At 42.6% G+C, this 20,488-nt stretch overlaps 4 protein-coding genes and 1 non-coding gene across 8 annotated transcripts; 2 read left to right on the forward strand and 3 right to left on the reverse strand.

Annotated features, from left to right (window-relative positions):
• The first annotated feature begins 1,517 nt into the window (after window positions 1–1,517).
• trnae-cuc (transfer RNA glutamic acid (anticodon CUC)) lies at window positions 1,518–1,589 on the forward strand. Its single transcript has one exon. It is a non-coding gene; the product is annotated as a tRNA-Glu (tRNA).
• Window positions 1,590–2,078: 489 nt separating this feature from the next.
• Window positions 2,079–6,579, reverse strand: mrpl12 (mitochondrial ribosomal protein L12). Its single transcript, XM_068718571.1, has 5 exons — window positions 6,383–6,579; window positions 3,757–3,955; window positions 3,592–3,660; window positions 3,253–3,390; window positions 2,079–2,674 (listed from the first exon to the last, which is right to left on the reverse strand). Exons 1-5 carry the CDS (start codon window positions 6,439–6,441, stop codon window positions 2,558–2,560), a joined length of 582 nt encoding a protein of 193 aa, XP_068574672.1. The 5' UTR covers window positions 6,442–6,579; the 3' UTR covers window positions 2,079–2,557.
• Window positions 6,580–7,090: 511 nt separating this feature from the next.
• zgc:103625 (methyltransferase-like 26 B) lies at window positions 7,091–8,626 on the forward strand. The gene is made up of 7 exons (XM_068718434.1): window positions 7,091–7,239; window positions 7,329–7,531; window positions 7,704–7,866; window positions 7,981–8,040; window positions 8,137–8,204; window positions 8,284–8,362; window positions 8,450–8,626. Exons 2-7 carry the CDS (start codon window positions 7,332–7,334, stop codon window positions 8,495–8,497), a joined length of 618 nt encoding a protein of 205 aa, XP_068574535.1. The 5' UTR covers window positions 7,091–7,239; window positions 7,329–7,331; the 3' UTR covers window positions 8,498–8,626.
• A 94-nt stretch (window positions 8,627–8,720) lies between these two features.
• hgs (hepatocyte growth factor-regulated tyrosine kinase substrate) lies at window positions 8,721–17,483 on the reverse strand. 4 transcript variants are annotated; one of them, XM_068718433.1, is made up of 20 exons: window positions 17,328–17,483; window positions 15,839–15,923; window positions 15,664–15,739; window positions 15,421–15,513; window positions 14,822–14,939; window positions 14,336–14,388; window positions 14,097–14,165; window positions 13,766–13,890; window positions 12,939–13,050; window positions 12,535–12,633; window positions 12,356–12,451; window positions 12,172–12,210; window positions 11,901–12,065; window positions 11,565–11,775; window positions 11,298–11,470; window positions 11,067–11,207; window positions 10,786–10,969; window positions 10,553–10,689; window positions 10,276–10,458; window positions 8,721–10,153 (listed from the first exon to the last, which is right to left on the reverse strand). In XM_068718433.1, exons 1-20 carry the CDS (start codon window positions 17,362–17,364, stop codon window positions 10,022–10,024), a joined length of 2,328 nt encoding a protein of 775 aa, XP_068574534.1. In that variant the 5' UTR covers window positions 17,365–17,483; the 3' UTR covers window positions 8,721–10,021. The 4 variants fall into 4 exon arrangements, with proteins under 4 accessions (XP_068574534.1, XP_068574533.1, XP_068574532.1 ...); XM_068718432.1 differs by having other exon boundaries at window positions 11,565–11,778; XM_068718431.1 differs by having other exon boundaries at window positions 12,933–13,050.
• A 1,830-nt stretch (window positions 17,484–19,313) lies between these two features.
• On the reverse strand, window positions 19,314–20,211 carry cldnk (claudin k). Its single transcript, XM_068718505.1, has one exon. The coding sequence runs from the start codon at window positions 20,208–20,210 to the stop codon at window positions 19,566–19,568; it is 645 nt and encodes a 214-aa protein (XP_068574606.1). The 5' UTR covers window position 20,211; the 3' UTR covers window positions 19,314–19,565.
• Between the last annotated feature and the right edge of the window lie 277 nt (window positions 20,212–20,488).

A 20,488-nucleotide genomic window follows, 5' to 3' on the forward strand; every position in this document is an offset into this window, starting at 1 on the left:
CTCCATGACAACCACAGATGATAACTGTCTCACCACTAGATCAGGTTTTTGCACGGATTCAACAGGGTTATATAACCTGTCCACTAACTATAAGCAACAGAAGAGCTGATTTGGATATATTCTTTTAAACATATTCTTCTTTACTTTTACCCATCAAAGGATGAAAAGTAAAGCTGTCACAACTCTCATTCCTCAAACACCGGCCTCGGTGTAGAGTAGACAGTGCGTAAACCGTGGGGCATGGAAAAATATCAGGTGTCTTTTAAAGCTGAATTTGATGGATTGTACGGAGCAATACTCGGAAAATAACACCTGGAACAATATGAAAGAAGCCACCAACCCACACACTGCAGCTGAACCAAGACTCACAGCTCTTTTCTCAGAATTTAAGAGTCAAACATTTGTATCTCTACGTGGAGATTGTGTAACAAAAAGCTGCTGATTGTCCTCACAAAAGCAAAGTTCTATTGTCTAAAAGTGCTCTTAATTGGTAGCTTTTGTTCAGTCTTGTACATGCTGAACAAGCCAGTTTAAGGAAGTATTTCTGTTTAAGAGAGAGACCTGACAGGCAGCTGAACATGTGCAGCGCAACAGTGCTCAGACTGACAGAAGTTCTGTAAAGAAACAAATAATAAATACAAATAAAGTTGGTGGCCCAGAAGCAGATTGTTTTATTGAATACATCATGTATTGTTCTCAGTACCAACTGCAGCATTTCAAGTGCAATCTCAAGAAACATCGTCTTGCCTTCACAAACTTTAAAATATTAATTTTTATGGTCACCAAAAATGATCTTGTACAAGTACGCTAATATTCTGCATCATTACAACAACAAATACACAGTAAACATAGGCACACAGTGTAACACTGTCCCCCAGAGGGCAAAGAAAGCCTAGTATTAAAAAGTGTTTGCCTGGTGCTCGACTCAATGGGACGGATCAGTTGATATATGAACTTTAAAGACCTCTGGCCTCAATAAACCTTCTTTTCCCAACCCTTGTGTGAGATTTATGTAGATTGTACATGTATGCTGTACATTTCATCACAGGTTATATAACTGAAGTCATGTGTTTGTAATGCTGGTGGAGACACGGAAAGAAAAACAAATAATTTATTTAATTTCTGTTGAGTGCGTACGCAGGTCCGGCTGGTGGACGGGGTCCGTGGGTGCTCCAGCTCTGGGGGAGGTGTCAGGGTCTGGCTGGTTAGGGTTAGGGCTGCAGAGTAAGGTGCTGGAAGGTGATGGATGGATCTGCGAGGGGAGGGTGGGGGAGGGGGGACACTGTTAGGGACATTGGAAGAAGGCCAGTGGTGCCTGCCTTCCAACCCTGGAGCAGGATGGTTAGACTTACGGGGCTGAGCAGACACCCTTAGGGACATTGGAGTGAGGCCGCAAGGCCGCACTGCACCACGATGGAAGGTGTCCCAGGCTCGGATATACAATGCTCGGGCTATTGCCCAATGGTTGGTTTATAGCTAAACTTTGAAGACGTACAGAGTCAACAGATTTCCTACCGTCCCTGGTGGTCTAGTGGTTAGGATTCGGCGCTCTCACCGCCGCGGCCCGGGTTCGATTCCCGGTCAGGGAACGACTGTTTTGTAACCAGTTTGAGTAACAAACAGTGTGCAGACTGGTTGATTCACCTTGAGATCACTCATCGAGCACCGTACCTAAAAAACCTCACTGCCAATGACATGTCCACACAAATGCAGATGCTCGTTCTACTTAAACCTGTGTGTAATAACTAGAAACTGGTTTCCCTCTTCCCTGACAAGAACAGATGTGTGCATGTTAAGCAAACGGTACAAAAGAGAAAAAGACAGAGCTTTTCAAACTGTCTGAGATCATTTAAAAATATATATTATGGCCTCTAGTGGTCAGAAAGCAGAGGGCAGGATGCACTCTAATGTTCACTTCTAACCTTTAGTCACAATTCACTTTTCAGTATGTGCATCATGATACGTTTAGGGCAACACAACACACATTCAGTTGATCTTACAGTTTCAGTCTCATCAAGTTTTTATACCCAATATTTTGCATTAAATCACACAAGCATGTAAGAGAAGTTACAAATATGTATGGATATTTCAACTTTAATCACATTATTAACAATTCTATGAGTAATAAGGACTCAGCCCTGCCATCCTGAACTAGATACAGTATCTGGTGTTCTTCAACATAGGGAATGGTAACCATGTCCCTACTGCAGAATATTTTCATCTGTAAAAAGTTAAACATACACACAAAAAAAAAATCACCAACTGACATACAGTATTTCTGTAGCTTGTTTGCTTCACAAGTATCAGCATGACACATGAGCAGACAAAAAGAAAAGCAAACAGCTGGGCGGCCATTCGTGCAGGCTGTGTGCCTGGAAAGTTCAGTCTGTGTTGTACTGCCCCATCTGATGCGGTTAAGAGATAGTATTAATGTCAGAAGGCATTTCTTTGTTTCCCAGGATGCTCCTCTTTGTCATGTTTTAAAAAAAGGAAATAACAGAATGAAGGATGAAGTGCATGAGCAGCAAAACGGTGGAGAACAGGTGGGGACGTAGATCTACTCCAACACGACGGTGCCGCCCGCTGCCTCCAGGGCTGCTTTCAGTTTCTCGGCCTCTTCTTTGGATACATTGGCTCGGATTTCCTGAGGAAGAGACTCCACTAGTTTCTTAGCCTGGTTTAGGAAAGACAGATGAAAAGAAGAGTTAGTGTGCTGTGTTACCCAATCTGTGAAAACAGGAACTACAATACTGTCCTGAGCCAATATGCACACATTGCAGAAACCAATAATATACATTTTTAAAAAGGGGCCAATATTAGAAAGCCTGATTGTGGTGTTAAAAGAGAGGCTGCTGAAATATTCCTGCTTTATCAGATTAACAATGACACTTCCATAGATATTAAAGACATTACACCAAACACCATAAGAAATAAAGAAAAAGAAAAAAAGAATATTAAGGGAACCCTGTGGAGTTTCCTTGTAAACAAAGTTTCTCAACGTAACACATTGTGTGTACTCTTGAGGTGAAACAAACGTGTTAAACGCTTCAGCTTCCTAGAATATTTAAAATCCTGCATTGTTGATAGTCATGTTCTCTAACATGCAGCCATCCTCTACAATGTGCATTTATTGGCACGTTACTGCCACCTGCTGTCAATCAGCAGACAGTATTCTTTGCAGTGGTCGAAAACTCCATAGGATACCTTTAGAAGACTCAATATCAAGGACTAAGCACTAACAGTGAGACCTACCTGCACCAGATTCAGGCCTTGGATGCAGTTCTTCACTTCCTTTATAAGTTTTACTTTTTCAGCTGCCTTTAATTCTGTCAACTTTACTATGAAGTGAGTCTGCTCCTTCTTGACTGGTGTGTCGTCCTCTTCTACGGCCTAGTTTCACACAGAGAAAAAAAATTTGAATTAAATTTGAACGATAAGAAATGAGTAAATCTTGCAGTGATAAAACATGTGTCACAGATGTGTAGATTAAAATCAAAAATATTTTTTTAAGTTGTGGTGTATGGTGGTGTTGTAGCAGATGAAGTAATATTGCAAAGTGTTTCAGTTATATCGTCTATTTTCTGTACTTACAGCTGCAGGTACAGCTGATGCCATCGCCCCCATCGGCATCATTCCAACATCCTGAATGTTCAGAGTTTTCTGCAACAAAAAAAAAAACAGATCATCACTCAAGATGCGTCACAACGATTTTGACGAGATGTATTGCGGTTCAGATTCAGTGACGTTTCCACAAACCTTGAGGAGCTCGTTGAGGTCTGACACCTCTAATAGAGTGAGGCTGGCTATGTCGCCAACGAGCTGTTGGATTTTGGCGGAATACTGTTTGGGTGCTCCGTCGAGAGGAGGGGTGGCGATGGCGTCTGAGTGGTTGGCTGGGCTGGTCTTCAGAAGTCGGGGCGCACACAAGGCTGGTGTTTGCCGCTGAAGGTGTTGCCTGGAAAACGAGAAGATGAATTAACGGAGGTCCTTCCAAAAAGATACGAGTCAGCATATGGTCCAGACTTCCAGTCCTTGTCTGGCATAAGCACACTGAATGTTTAGGCAGTGCTTCTCATTCTGCACTCCAACAGGTATTCAATGGATGCATTCACAATGTACTAGGGGTGGGGGAAAAAAAAATCGATACAGCATAGTATCGCGATATTTTGCATGCCGATATTGTATCGATACACGGAACCAAGTATCGATCTTTCATTATATGAACTATAAACTTTTTGGTACTAGAAAAATAAAATCAATTGCATTTTCAGTCCACTAGATGGTGCTGAGTTGTTTTCTGGTGAGGTCAGCAGAGGTCCGGGTCAGCTTGAGTGGTAGGAAGTTGGTCAAAACAAAGCTGGAGACATCGGAGAAAGAAATCAGAAATGTGCCGTCCGCGTTTAAATCAAACGTCTGGACTTATTTAATTTTTTTTAACAGGAAAGAAGGGCATGGAAATGACAAATGCGATTTGTGCAATTTTATGACTCCACCGCAGCGTTTTCTCACAGACACAGCAGTGCCCAAGCTCTACAGAGAAGTGAAGCTTAAAGTTGAGGAATCTTTGAGTACAGCAGAAAGAGTTGCATTAACTTGCGATGCGTGGACGTCAAGCGCAGTGGATTCCTATGTGACTATAACGGCACAATATCTCACAGAGCACTGGCGACTGCTGTCTCACGTTCTCCAAACTAGAGCAGTACACATAAGTCACACCGGGGCAAACATTGCAGACCTCCTGCAGCACAAGACTGGGCGATTGCCGACAAAAACCTGGTGGTTGAAACCGACAATGCTTCCAACATGTGAATAACGTTCAGTTAGCGGGATACCTACAAGTGAAGTGTTTCGCTCACACGCTCAACCTGGCCTCACAACGGGCGTTAAGTCCACACACGTTTGCATTCAGTTAAGTTGGACGATGTAGACTGTAATACAAACAGTTGAGTTTGTCAGGTGCAACATTTATGACAAGTTTTTATGACTGTTGGTCAGTCTGTCTGCTCCCATTTTGCTGCAATAAAAATGATTGAAGTGAGATGAACAGACTGAAAACTTGTTGACACAGTTTTCCTTTAGGGACATAATTTGCATTTGGAAAAAAGGTAATAAATCACAATATATGTTATCGCAGTACTCAGCATATCGTAGTATTGCGATGATATCGTATATCGCGGGACCTCTGGTGATTCCAACTCCTACAATGTACCACTGACCAGTTGTTCCCAATTTGGCTTAAGTTACTGGACCATAATGCACTTTGGTGCTGCATTCACACCTGTCTACCTGTGATCAGCTGACACATTGTGTGGTTTGTGCACATTATGAATGCTTGTGACCCCTTTTAACAAAAATGGGTTTACATGAGTGCACTCCTCACAGACCAGTTGAAATGATTATTCTTTCTAGACTGATTTGAATCATTTTAGAAGGTTGAAGTAAAATAATTCATGAATTTAGAAAAACAACTAAAACAATATTCATTGATTACTAACCGACCAAGTCACTATTTTGATAACAGATTATATCATTTGAATCAAAAATAACAAACAGTCCTTAATTGTAGCTTCTCAGTTGTGAGGATTTTTCTGTGACTTCCATGGAAGCAAACCTTATTTAATAAACGATGGCCAGTCAAAACATGTAGTTTGAAGAAATTAGATTGGTTTAAGAACTTGTAATTTTGAGTGTGAAGTCCAAAAGAAAAAAAAGAGAAATTATGTCTGCTACAATGCCATTATTTTTGTTCTCCTGTCCTGTTCAACACAATGTGATCCCTCAGATATACCCAATGACTCTTTGTGGGGTTACATATAGACCAAGATAAGAACCAAACATCAGTAACTTCTGTCAGATCTGGGGGCTACAGTTGAACCCGGTTGGTTCCTGAACAAATTACCTGTAGTTATTGTAAATGACCAACGCAACGAGCAAGCAGCGTGCAGTTAGTTGAATGAATTCCCAGTCACACGAGTGTGACCTTGGTGATGTTCGCCGCTTCACGGAGGAACATGTCATACAGATGGTGGTTTTAAATGTTTACCACCAAACTAACGGAGAACACAACGTGTTTTCCATGTGATTAAATGCAGAAGTTTATGTCATGGTTCCGCAGTTAAAGCCTGCAAGAGTTCAACTAACGTCCCTGCCGGCTAAAGCTAACGTTAGCTAACATACTTCACATAAACGTTACGTGACTGCGGACTAAATACAACTTCTGTGCTCGCACGAGCTACGAGTCATGTTTTAACAACCAGAATAACCGGCAGCAGTCACCGACTGTCTGCCCTTGAAGATGCAGGCAGCCAGATCGTGATGTACCGGGAACCGTTGCCTCCATTGACAGTGACTGACCGATGCCTGTTGGGCTGACGTTACGTACCGGTGTGAGGTCGCTGCAACCCGCAGCGCGGTCCGGAGGCAGCGTCTGGTGCAGTACATGCTTAATGTTAACTGGAGCCGTTTCACCCGGTGTCCCTTAAAAATACAACAAGCCAAGTCTTGTCACAGCCAGGTCCCCGTTTTACTCTCTCTGCCTCATAAGCACATGGCGTCCTCTCGGTCCTCTCTGCTGCTGACCTACCCACAAGACATTGCGTGAACTGGAGGAAAATCTACGGGAACCCATAAGGGACGTGGAAAAAGCATGGGGAAAAGTAATAATAAATATCCGTGCATACCACTGATAGTTGTACAGATTATATTATTAGAAAAGTGATATCAATACGTGTATTCATAGATAATACTACTAACTAATGTTAACAGTACCTACATTGATACATTGCATACTGTTGTACCAGCCATATAATATATAATAATATTACATTGTTATATTAAATATATAATAATAATAATATATGTTGGTTTATATATATATATATATATATATATATATATATATATATATATATATATATATATATATATATATATATATATATATATATATTGTTGCAGTTCTTCACTATGACCACGAGGTGGCAGTCAATACTATATGGTTTTCATGTTGGTTGGCATCCAGAGACAAACTTATTGTATGAATTGATATCGGTCACTCTGTTTGTTTGTGTGTCGTACCTGTACAGTACCAGTCAGTGCTGAACACTGGGGAGGAGCACAGAGGGAATCCTCTTAACCAGGTAATCTCTGCACCCATCTGCTGTTACAGTCATCCACCACGTTCAGACTCCACCAATATGCCATTTGCCAGCTAGTTTCTGTCAACCAGCACAAGTTAAGGTAAGAGGAAACCTCTGAGACAGAAAATCAACGCATAGACGGGCATACAAGATGATAGGGTAACATGTCCCTCTGCTTTTCTCCTCCAGACCATGCTGCTGTCCCCACTGGCAGAGAGGAACTGGGAGGATCTGTGTTTAGTGCTTGAAGAGGTGCTGGAGCACCAGTCCCACAGGCAGCTGTTTGCCTTAGAGCTGGGCTCTGGAACTGGGCAGCATGTCATACGCTTTGCCCAGAAGATGCCCTTTGTTACCTGGCAGCCGTCAGACATCAAAGAAGAGTCTCGGGACAGGTTTGTGTCTTACAGAAAAAGGCTTTCGATAGTTATGCTGGCTATTTGTGTGTGACAGTACGCTTTGTGGTTCTGCATTTTCCAGTTATGTAGATATGAAATAGTAGCAAGTGATTTATGTATTTCATATTGAACTACAAACGTAAGATTAAGTCTGCATACTCACTTACAGTATTAAGGAATACATTGCTGCAACCCATGCAAAGAATGTGCTGCAGCCTGTCCACCTGGATGCCAGCGAACCGTGGGAGAAATGGGCCGGCCTGTCTCACAACTCCTGTGACGTTATTGCTGCCATTAACTTACTGCAATACAGCTCATTTAAAACAGCACAGGTAGGCTTGCTTATCTATTTAAAAATGATGAGCTAAATAATTGATAATATTTTGTGAAGGGTCACAAAAGTGCCACAACCTGTTTCATAAACATTTGTTTAATAATTTCCCTAGGGTGTTTTCACTGGAGCCGGTCAGATCCTCAGACAAAATGGCCTTTTGATAACATATGCGGTACGTACCAGCAGTCAGACTCAAAATACCATGATGTCATGATGCGAGTGTGAAGTGCAAAAGCTGACACATTTCCAAATCTTAAACATGTTCCAGGTATACGCCATCAATGGCACCATCACACCGAGTTGTAACGAACACCTGGATGCAGAGCTACGACAAATGTGAGCAGCCGTTTATTTCCCCTCATGCAACATGGCAACAGTACGCATCAGACTGACATGTTTAATGCTTTTTACACAGGAATCCAGAGTGGGGTCTTCCAGACATCGATGTGCTGAGACAGCTGGCCTTCGGGAACGGGATGCGCATGGAGAGGATAGTGAGTCACATACTTCAGCACCGGGTAACAACACCTGGGAATAACTTCATGATGGCTTTCACACCCGTATCGTTTTTCCATTTCCAGATCGAGATGGAAGAATACTACAAATGCCTCATCTTCAGAAAACTTTGAAGAAGCCAAAGTGCACAACAAAAAAAAGCAAATTCTCTTTTTGTATACTTATGGACAATACTAAGTTATATGTTAAAGTACATTTCATCGTACCACTCTGTCGTGTTATGGCCTTTACCCCTCTTATTGAAACATGAACATTACATGAATAAAAGTTGTCACATCTTTCTTTTCCAATCCTTAAATTATACAAAAAAAAAAAAAATCCAAGTGAAAGCAAGTGGACAATAAGAACCAGATATTTATTAAATATAATTTTAAAATTACTTTTAAAGTCAGACAGATCAGTATGATGGAATAAAGAAGTTCACAGATGGCAACTGAAGGGTTACAGAAATCACTGATTGGGTGTGTGATACATACATGCGGCACATAATGTTTGCTCTGCAAGCATTTCCACATTTCTGGAGAGCCAAGTACACTTTAGAAACGAGCTCCCACCTTTACTCACTACGTAGATGTCCTCACCTGTGACAGTCACAACCAAATGCAGACGGGACGGGGTGCCTGGAGGTCATTTTCAGTTAATAATAGGTTAATGTACTGTGTTTTTTTCAGTTTTATCTGCAACACAAAATATTTTAATAAAGAGATGCGCGCTGCTAGAGCTACTCTACAACTTTAGTTTATTTTATGGTCACTAGCTGTGTCGTTTAAATTATTAAAATTATAAAAGTGTATTTATTGAGGATTAAACAACCACCCAGCTCATTTTATAACACTCCTCCCACAATGTCCAATCCCTGAAATAGGCGTCATTATTTAAGAAACGACATAAAGACCGTTGTTAATCCAAGCAATGCACAACAAATTAATGCCTAAACAAGATGATGGAACCTACAGCTGCAGTGGCAAGCTGTGAACATGATGGAGATTTGAGTTAGTGCCATTTATTTCAGGCCTTTCTCTACGTAGACATCGCCCTTCATCCTCACACCCACAATCTCTTAAACAGCACACAAAGATGTCTCTCAATCACTGCCCAAACTGATAGGATACGTTGCAATAATTCACTTCCATTTCAGAAAATAATGAAACTTTAACATGCAGATTTTGCTTTAGAAAAATATGAGACAAAGGATGGTTATGTCTTGTCTTTTTTGTCCTCAATTATTATCATATTTTCTTATTCTTTTTTACTTTAATACCACTGACTATTTCTGACCTTCAGTTATTAATTTATTAAGGAAATACTACATACATATCAGCTGGAAAGAGGGAGGAAGAGGGTGAAAGGGTTTTGGTGCCCTCTCTTGCAGCTTCACCCTGCATTCCCATACTTTAGTGGGAGAGAGGCAAGGAGAGCGACGGTTCTGCAACATCATCACAATATCTTACATTGCCACAACATCACAGCAAGGCGGAAGGTGGGAGGTGTGTGTGTGTGTGTGTGTGTGTGTGTGTGTGTGTGTGTGTGTGTGTGTGTGTGTGTTTCCAGAGGGCAGAGAGTCCGGAGAGTGAAGGGAAAAGACCAAAGGAGGAGAGAGGGTGTAGTGTGTGTCAGACTCTGCAGCATGCAGGCTTTCAATCGAAGGAGATGAGCTGTGCCTCTGCACTGCCGGGCACAGCCTGAGGGACCTGCTGCTGCTGCTGCTGCTGTTGCTGCTGCTGCTGCTGTTGTTGCTGCTGCTGTTGTGGGCCACCAGGAGGAGCCACCTAGCAAGAAAAATGATTAAGGTAAAAAATAAGAGAATTAGTGAGGATGGAATTAACCTTAAAATGTAGAAATCAAGAATAAATCATTAACATAGAAGGAAGAAGTAAAAAAAGCGGCTGACCTGTTGGTACATGGGCGGCTGGCCTTGCATGTACTGCTGTTGTGGGGGCATATTGGGGTCCTGTCCTGGCAACGCTGAAATCATGCTCTGCATGGTGTATGGCTGGTAGCCCATGTAACCCATACCGTTGGTGGGGGCAGGCTGGGGCATCGGGGGCATACTCTGGGCCTGAGAGACCACATTCTGCACAGAACAAGGACAACATTGAGTGGGCTAATTATTTCTCTTTGAATATTTTGGCTGTAGTTTTTCATCATGAAAAGAAAGTCAATCAGACCTGGTAGCCCTGTGTGGGTGTGGGCTGATAGTTGGAGTAGGGTGGACTAGTTGTGGGCGGAGCCTGACCAGGAGGAGGAGCAGGCTGCCCGTTAGTGCCTGCAGCCTGGTACATGTATGCATTTACCATGTTGGGATCTGGAGGAAGAAAGGACAATCAGTCTCACACACACAGCAGCACACTGGAATACACTGAAAAACATGGTAGGTCTTCTAGTTGTGAAGCTATCAAACCTGGGGCAGCATTGGGCATGGCCTGGTACTGTGGTGGGGCAGTCTGCCCAGGCTGGTTCATGTAGATGTTGTGCATAGGTGAACCCTCCACAGAACCAGCAGGGCTGAAGGTACCCGGGTAGCTGGGTGGAGCACCAGGCTGGTACACCACCCCTCCCGCCACATTGGTGGGCAAAGATTGCATCTACGTAACAGCACATACATATATTATCAGACGTGTTGCACTGGGAGCTACCCTCTCGATCACCGTTGCTAATCCCAATGATGTGTGCAGTGTGTACCTGAGCATAGGGCAGAGAGAAAGCAGGCATTTGGGCTCTCATCTGGATCGTGTGCTTCTGCTGCTCCAGACGCATCTGCCTCTCCTTCTCCTGCTCCTGGAGACGCTGGATGGCCAACTGTCTCTGCATCTCCAGGTACTCCTGCAGTTCAAAGACAAAAACACTTGTGAGCATGGTTGTGAATAGCGTGTCAACACGTGCATTTTTCCACGGCGAGCCTTCTTTCCTCACCTGTTTCTTCTGCCTCATGATCTCCAGCTTCTGCGCCAGCTGGATGTGCCTCTGTCGCTCTGCTTCCTCTGTGGCACGACGCAGCTTCTCTCTGTGTTCGTCCCGCAGTGCGTTGAGGGCGGCCCGAGCGTCACGCACCTGAGCCAACTTGTCCTGCAGCCCCTCATAGTACACTGCGGACGGCATACGTGGTGCGATAGTTCAGGGACTGGGACACTCGCAAATGCATCGGTATACACACAAACTCATGCACATGCTAACACTCACGTCGCTTCTCATCTAGCTGGTTGAGGATGTCCAACAGCTGCGGGTGCATATTGTTAATGGACTGGAAGAGCGAGAGCACAGCGCTGTCATTGGTGATGCTGCGCCCACGCATGTGGTTGCTCTTCATGCGGTTGAGGAAGGTGGTGACGGAGTTCTGCAGAGCCTTCAGAAACTGCTCGTGGTTCTCCTCCGACTCGCCGTTCTGGTACTGCTGCTGAAGGACAGAGACAAGAGGGAAGCAAAACACGGAAAGTCATTTTGTGGTTTTGCCCACTCCCGCTCAGCTAGACATAAAACACAACCAACATCGGCTCTCAGCACAGAGTGTCAACATACCTCCACTATGCTGACCGGCTGGACAGGGACATGACTTTCTACCGGCTGACTGATTGGTGGAAGCGGCTCAGCCAATGGCACCGGGGCCGGAGCTGAGGGGGTGGGACTCTTGCGAGCCTCTTCCTGCTTCTTCTCCCAGTACGTTCTGTTCAGGTAGCGAGCCAGCTGGAATAATGAGACATATTACCATCAGTACTACAAGCATGATGTTTAAATTACCACTAGTGTATTATAATGCAGGTATTGAAGAAGAGAAGGACGCAACATGTACCTCAGGGTCTACATCTTCAGCTGATGGCGCAGAGGAGTTCTGAAGAGAGCGTATAGTTCACATTGGTCAGTGACAAAAACATATTTCCATAACTTGCTCAATAATCAGCAATTAATGACGCAAAAAATGTAGAGTAAATAATTCATTTTGCCAGAGAGAAAGGCAGCCTGAGAAGAGGTCTCACCACAGGAGAGGTGTAGAGCGAGTTGACTGGTGGAGCGGAGGAAGTCACTGGAGTGGGATCAGCTTTGGGATACATTGAGTAGGAGTTCTTATGCCTCTGTAAGAATACACACAGGCATGCATCACTGTCTCTTTAGGGTCAAAATACAAAGCAAAAATGTCAGCTGTGCAACAACCCACCATGCGCTCCTTCTCCTCTGCCTCGCTTTGGGAAAGGGCAATGGCCAGCTGGAGCTCCTCTTCCTCCTGCAGGGCTGCCTCGTCTCTCTTGGGAGGCACCTAGTGAGAGAGCAGAGCAATTGTAGGATCCAGAAACAGACCAAAAACTATTTTTTTTAATATATATATATATTTATATATATATATATATATATAATATATATATATATATATATATATATATAAAATATACAATATTTGGATGAGTGAAAAAAAATATTCTTATACAGAGCCTGATGAAGCCAAGGGGGGTCTGTTTTCCTATGGGGGAGTCCTTTGATATCGACTTCCTATCCTCAACAAAATTGCATTTCAACTATAACCGGTTACACCATCGACTAAGCCATCTCATTTTTTACTTCTACCTGGGATTGTTGAGACAGCGGGCTGGTCAGGTACTCAGGAGGCAGCTCTGCGGGACCTGGGGTGGGAGCTTTCCCTTCAGCTTTCCTGAGTGGAGGAGAGAGGGAGGGGTGGCTGGCGAAAAAAAGGGATCGGGGAGGAATAAAAACATTTCAACAAACATCAGTTAGAGGAGAGCGTTCTGCCTGAGACACTACGAAGACAGAATAGAAGAAAACACATTCCTCTGTCAATGCTGCAAACACACATACCCGAGCTGAGGAATGTTAAGCTCTACAGTCCGAAGATTTGACAAAATGGCCAAAATTATGGCCAGCCAAAATGTTTGTGTTGTTATATAGAGCCATTTGTATGCCAAAGATCATATTTGCAGCGTTGCTTAAAGTGGGTCCATAGATAAACCATTGAAACTGCACAATGTGTTTTTAAATTAAGGCATTTGCATTATAAATGGCTAACAAACAAATAGGGCTAAAAATAATCCACTCCTTGGGGGAGCTTGTGAAAGAAAATAGAAAAAAGTTCACACAAAATGAAATTCAACGCATGGACAAGGGCGAGCAAAGAAGAATCAGAATTTAATCTTTTTAAATATTTTACAATAAACCAAGAAGCTATCGAGGTTTACAGTGATCAGAAACTAAATATAATCCAAAGCCAATGCATACTTAAGCTCAGCAACCAAAGTATATAGAGTATAACTAGAGCAACAAAATAATATACAATGCCAGTGTCATACTGCAGCTAATGAAGCAGAGCTCTTTAGGTACAGAGACACTGTTCAGAGCCACCGTCCATACTTCACACTCGGAGAGATTCGGCGACTCACTTGTTAAGCAGCTCAAAGCAGGGCTCACACACACGCACTTCCTTCTCTATGCCAAACTTTGGAATGGTGGAGTACTTAGACGAACACTTGCCGCAGAAAATCTGGCCGCAGGCTCGACAATGGTGCTGGAGGAGCAAAGAACACAAATGGAGGTCAACTTCCCTACATGCGCCATAAACATCTAACACACACACACACACACACACACACACACACACACACACACACACACACACACACACACACACACACACACACACACGGCTGTAAATGGAAAAAAGGGAAAACCATAAAATCTCCATCGCCCTAGTTTGAGGAGAGCCCAGCCTACCTTTCTTGTCATGACTCCAAACTGGACTCTGCACCGGTGGCACTCCTCAGCATCAACCCAGTCAGGGGCCTGGACCGAGCACACAGACGTCACATATCACTACAGATGTGGTCACTGCAGCTTTGTGCACAATCACCTCCTCTTCTAAACAGATCAGCGCCAATGACCAGCACCAAACTAGCACCAATTATACAAATATCACTCTACGTCAGCGAAACAAGAAAAACGAAATGTCTCACTCTCTCAGCTGCAAACATCGCATCACTCTCCTTAAACTCGGGGAACACATGACCTGTGAGAGAAGAAAAGAAAAGCAGACCTGTTAAACATACGGTATGATACCAGTAGTGCATTACAAGACCTCATGGGATTTAGAAACGTTTAACTTGCAACGCAGCCTTTGTGGTGGAATTTTCACTTGAAAAATTACAAACATGGCAGCTTCATAAAGGATTAAGATCACAGACGAGCTAAGCAATTATTACAAATTAATAGAGGTCCCCAGGTTATACTAGCCCAGTGCAAATAGGGCTTTGGTCATTAAAATACTGCTGGAATTGTGATTACATAAATACACAAATCTTAATGTGTTTATCTTAAATGTAATTGTAGCCACGACAGGACTGGGAAACATTTATCTGGGTAAATCAGAGATCCTCAAACTTCCTTTCAGCAAAGCTTGGTGGAAAGAAAATTAAGTAAAAACACTGCATGTGTCCACTTACCTTCCACTTTCATGATCTGATAAGTGTCTTGGACCACCTTGTATTTGGGTTCGTTGCGGAAGGCGTGAGCCCAGGCCTGGATCAGGTACAGGATCTTGTTTCTGACATTTGGTTCCGTCTGTTTTTGGTGGTAGAAGAACCACACAATGAAATAAAAAAAGTCCTGACAATCCCTCTTGTGTTTATATATAGATTTCTGTTGTCAAATAACATTGGTACAAGTGAGCTTTTTCAAACACACACACTGAATCAAACAACGTTTGTTTTTGGTAACAAGAACAGGAGGTGGGAAGTCCCTTGTTCTGGTCTGAAAAAAAATCAACTCTTGTCACAAGGCTATGACATCATCAGGAAGTGGAAACCAGCATGGCTGCAGGGGCTAAAGTCACACGATGAAGCAAAGAGCCAATCAAGCAGTGCTAGCTCACGCTGTTATGCAGCCAGCTGCCTGACGTGATAAGACAAATCACCCGGTCTGTGTAACAAAACACTGCTTCCAAACTTCCCACTGCTTGTTTACATAACACATAGTTGCACTATTATAGCAAAGGAAAGTATATTTGAAGTTAAATAGAACAGGATGATGAAGTAAGGGTAACCTTGAGTAAATCCTTCAGTTCCTCCATAGTTGTTTTACTCGCCACCTCGTCGTGGACGGTCTGGCCACAGTTCTTCACCACCGACTCCAGGACCTGAAGGGTGAGGTGTCATAATCACTCCATTTCACCAAAGAAGCTTTTCTCCAAAAAACAAGTGAAAGAATTCTGACAAAACTGCACAATAACGGTTAAAAAAACAACAACAGACAGCTGTACATTGTCCACTGTACACACATGCGTTACCTCAAGAGCATAGAGGGCCACATGGGGATTTTTGTCGTTCAGCTTCTTCTTAATGGCCCCGATAGCATACTTAGCTCTGCAGGGACAAACACAAATAATGCTCAATAGAAAACTCAAGGGGAAAAAAAGCAAAATGATATGATGAATGTGGAGGGGAATGGGCAGAATCACTCACTGTGCGTCTCCTTGTCGAATGAGATCACAGATCTGCAAGATGGATTCCCAGTCAGTCTCCAGCAGCAGCTGACTGGTGGCTTTATCTGCAATTAGTACAGATGGTTGAATCTTTATAACATATGTATTATTATTATTATTATTATTATTATTATTATAGACTTGCTTCATGGAAACCATGTTCGACTAATCTTTGTGTCTATATATAGATATAAAGTAGGGTAAACGTCCCTATCTACACCTAGATTAATGTAATGTCGTCTAATACAACAGTCCTGCTATAAATCCTTCCTCCATGAAGGGTCTATTGTTTAAACTGTTTTAGAGAGGTGTTCAATAAGCTTTATGGACATTTTGGGGGCTGTAATTTGTGACAATGTTGAATTGCATTGTGTTATACTGACGAGTGTTCCTAATATGTATAAAATAAAAACAGCAACCAAGTATATGACCAAAAAAAGCATGACTGTTTGGCAATTAGTTTGTGGAAATAATTCAACCAAATGCATCTTTGGGAAAATGGAAACATGTACATCTATCGTACACTACCCACGGACACGATGAGGGCCTTGAGGTGGGTTTTGTTTTGTACCTGATCTCGAGACTCTGTGGCAACATCTAGTTTTAGGAACTTCATTGCACAAGTCGATACAGTGCCTACATGGTGGATATTTCTAAATTCCTGTGTTTCAAATGAACACAGCACAGCACAGAGCACCACGCAGCAAACAAAGATGATGTACAACATGCACAGAGAGCTGTTTATCAGCCTGGTTCCCCCTAGAAGGTCAATCAACCCATCAATATCAACGGAAATGCAAAGAAGACGTGTGTTAATACGCAATTGTGTCTGCCAATTATTAATAGATGTTCAAAGTTGTTTTTTTCCCGGGTAAGGCTAGTGAAAGCTAAGCTAATTAGCCACCTTACGTTACCTTTGCCAGCTGTATTTTAATAGAAAGGATCTAAACAAGGACTAGTTTAGGAGCTAAACAACCTGTTGTGGAGTTTAAAAAAACAACTTAGGACAACAACAGAAGTCATAAGTAGGTTATCTCACAATTGTCATTGTTGTGCTGCTTACTTCCTTAAACAGCCGAGTCATGTTGTGAAGTAACGTTATGACTAAATCACGAGCTAACGTTATCATAGTATCGTGTGTGAGGTATTGAACATAAAAGGACATCATCAGTGTAGCCTGGCTAATAGCACAAGATAACACACGGGTTAGGTAGCGCGACTTTAATACGACTTTGAGGGAAAATAACGGACAAATAAGATTGTAATGTTTTTTAATCGGGCTGGTGAATTTAAGTGAGCCTGTCTGGGCCTCAGAACAATAGCAGCGAGATTGTTAGCAGGCTACAATTAGCTGGCCTGAGAGCCACAGCCCCAGCGTCTGTCAAAACAATACGCTGGAAGAAAAAAAAGCACTTCGACTCACAGTTGGCTCATAAACTACTAACTTAACGAATGTGCTGATAACTCACCCAGAAGCCTCTCAAATGTACCTCCACCCTTTCCCATCTTAGATTCAAAGTGTCAAAGTGGCTGTCGAGGCGTCTTGTTTGGTGAACGCGTCCCGGATATCTTCACCGCTGAGGGTTAGCCTGTTAGCTTCTCTGTTAGCCACGGAGCACAGCTGTACGGCGCTTCCCACTTCCCACTTCCCACTTCCGGCGTAGAAACAATAACATGGAGCGTTTCTTCTCCCTCTAGTGACTGACAAATACAATGGCAAGTACATTTGACAGAATCAGCATTATTGGCCAAGTATGCGTGCACATACAAGGAATTTGACTACAGTTTATTTTGCATCTCTCTCAATGTACTGACACAGAAATACAAATAACAACACAGGGACAAGGACGGATAAAGGTAGATAATATACAGGACTGTTGTGTACGCAAGTAGTGAAAAACTAGGTGTAACGTTACATATAAATATTAATGTTATAATAATGTGGAAGCACATTTATACAGCATACAGTAGCAGTGTACAGTTGTGAAGTAAGATACTATTAGTTATATTTCAAAAGAAAATACTGTTGCCTACTTTTTACTCTAATACTTTTACAGTATGTGAGTTATATATATACCAGTTCAAATGCAAAATTAAAATTTTAGAAATCTGTGATTATATGAAATATGTAATTATTGAACAGTAGATTAAACTACCCAACATTATATAAATAGGCTTGTTAAAATTAGCTCTGAAAATCTTGTTTTTTCCTGACCTCCAGTGATGCACAGCTGTACTCCAGCACTCTGTGACATCACTGATGGGAATGGCTACAGGTGCTTAAAGTACACTTATTTCTGTCCTCACCTAATCAGTGTTCTCAGGGGTGAAATAGGCTTTAAAACTTTCAACAAGAGAGGCCAGCCAGGCACTGCTTTGGCTGGCCTGATATTTAAGATTCTTTTTAATACGCTGCTTAGATATTGATATAACGCTCTCTTGTCTTACTCTACATTTTCCCTGTTGTTGTGTTAAATAGCACAGTCTGCCTTACTGTATTCACATCATTGCTCTCCCAGCATTGGTATACTATATGCCTACTTAGGTCATGTATGAGTCACTACCTGGCACTTGGAACACTGGTGCCCATTGTTATTGTGGTGCTGTAATGCTCTATAAAGTGTCATTGTGTTGCTCTGTCCTCTGCTGATAAGAAAGAAATCATTTTACTGTTTACAGCAAATAGAAAGCAAATACCAGGGTGAACCTTCTATGCAGTTAATCTAGTTTAAAAATATGTATCTTAGAAAATTAAATTCTGAATCTGCATGCATCGAGTCAGCAAGTACAGTAACCAAAGGGTCTGTAATGGTTTTAATTCACTGAAATTGGTTTTGAAACTCTCTGTTGATGATCATTTACTTCAAAGTAAAGAAGTATAGAGATTCTGACAGAAATACTGACAGATAGGAACACACGTGTTACAAACTTGCACATCCTGTGTTGATCTGTTTGTTAGTTAAAATCATATCAGTTTGGATGTCCAAGATACCGTAGGTGATGGGATGGCTGGTTCGTTGTGATTTGACAAAGAGGAGGCACTTTGAGATCACTTTTGCTAAGAGAGTCTGGTTGGCTGTACTTGTTGTTAACTGACGGAATCCCAGGATTTTTATGTCATGAAAGAAAGATGTGTTTTTCTTTGCCCCTGGTACAAGGAAGAGGAGATGGAAGATCACACCCACAGACACACACACACACACACACACACACACACTCTCTTCTCAACAATATGGCGCCACAAGCACACATACACACATCCCCATTGTTCTATTGTTCTTCTCCACTCAGTAGAACCACATAGTAGTGTTTACATAAAGGAGCAAAACAAGATAAGATAATAAGATATTCTTATTAAAACTACTATAATACTTTTCTCAAGCACACGCAGTTGTTAGATCTTATATCTGTTATCATAAAAAATGTGAACACAAACCATTTGCCTCACTAGAGAATTTGGAGGACCAAAACTTTTATTGTGTTTTACACTGACAGACAGAGAACAAGGTTATTGAACAATATCGGGTATGAAATAATAAAATGAGTTCAATTTTGTGCTAAACAGCTTCCTGTGGCTTATCAGAGAAAAAAACTAACTGGAATAACATTAAATATAAAATAATTACAAGGAGCAAAATCGAAAGGACAGGAATCAGGTTTGTCACCGTTTGGGGTGCATTTGTGGGACTTGAAGGCATTCAGACAACTTAAACATAACCTTTGACTTGTGAGGCGGCCCTGCGAGGACTACTTTCTCCACTGCTGAAGGTGGGAGAGCCTGGGAGGCCAGGGGGACTTGACCCGGCATAGAGCAGAGATCCCCCAATGAGGAGCAGGGCTGATGCCCCCCAGCCGATGTAAAGGGCAGGGCCAAGCTCACGCTTGTGTGGGGCCGCCACATGTGGATCATAGAAATCCCTGATGATAGAGTGGGCAGTCCAGCAGACAGGTACAAGGTAGAGGAACCCTGCGATGGCAAAGAGGGCACCGGAGATGCGAGCAATACGGGCCTTGGCGCTGTTTACACCAATGCACTTAGTGCACTTGACTCCTAGGACCCCCAGAGCCAGGGCCAGACCACACATCAGGATGGAGAACACGGTGAGGCCTCGGGCTGCCTGCATGTCACTGGGCAGAGCCAACAAGCTATCATACACCTTACACTGGATCTGACCCGTGCTCTGCACAATGCAATTCATCCAAAGGCCTTCCCAAATGATCTGAGCTGTCACTATGTTGTTACCGATGAAGGCAGTGACCCGCCACAGGGGGATGAGGCAGACTACCAACCCACCCACCCACCCTACAAGGGACATGATTAGGCCCAACAGCTGCATGCCCGTGGTTGCCATGTTGAAAGGTGTTGTTTGAATCAGATGGATTTTGTCTTTGTTTTTTTATTTCAGTCTCTGTTTGTCGCAGAGGGACAACTTATAGTCCCACAAAGAAATGTGACAGTCTACAGTACTGGGAATATTGTGCTCCACTGCAGGATCCTCAGTCCTCAGGTGATGATGGTGTTGAGTTCAGCTTGGGTCAGACAAGGACAGGTATCCTAAAATTCAGAAAATAACAAAGAAAAGTCTAATACATTTTTGATACTTTTTTATCCATCACACAATAGTGCTAC

This window comes from Cebidichthys violaceus, unplaced genomic scaffold, assembly GCF_023349555.1.
Source record: "Cebidichthys violaceus isolate CVI_PGR_0920_01 unplaced genomic scaffold, fCebVio1.0.p SCAF_23, whole genome shotgun sequence".
In the NCBI taxonomy this organism is placed as follows: domain Eukaryota; kingdom Metazoa; phylum Chordata; class Actinopteri; order Perciformes; family Stichaeidae; genus Cebidichthys; species Cebidichthys violaceus.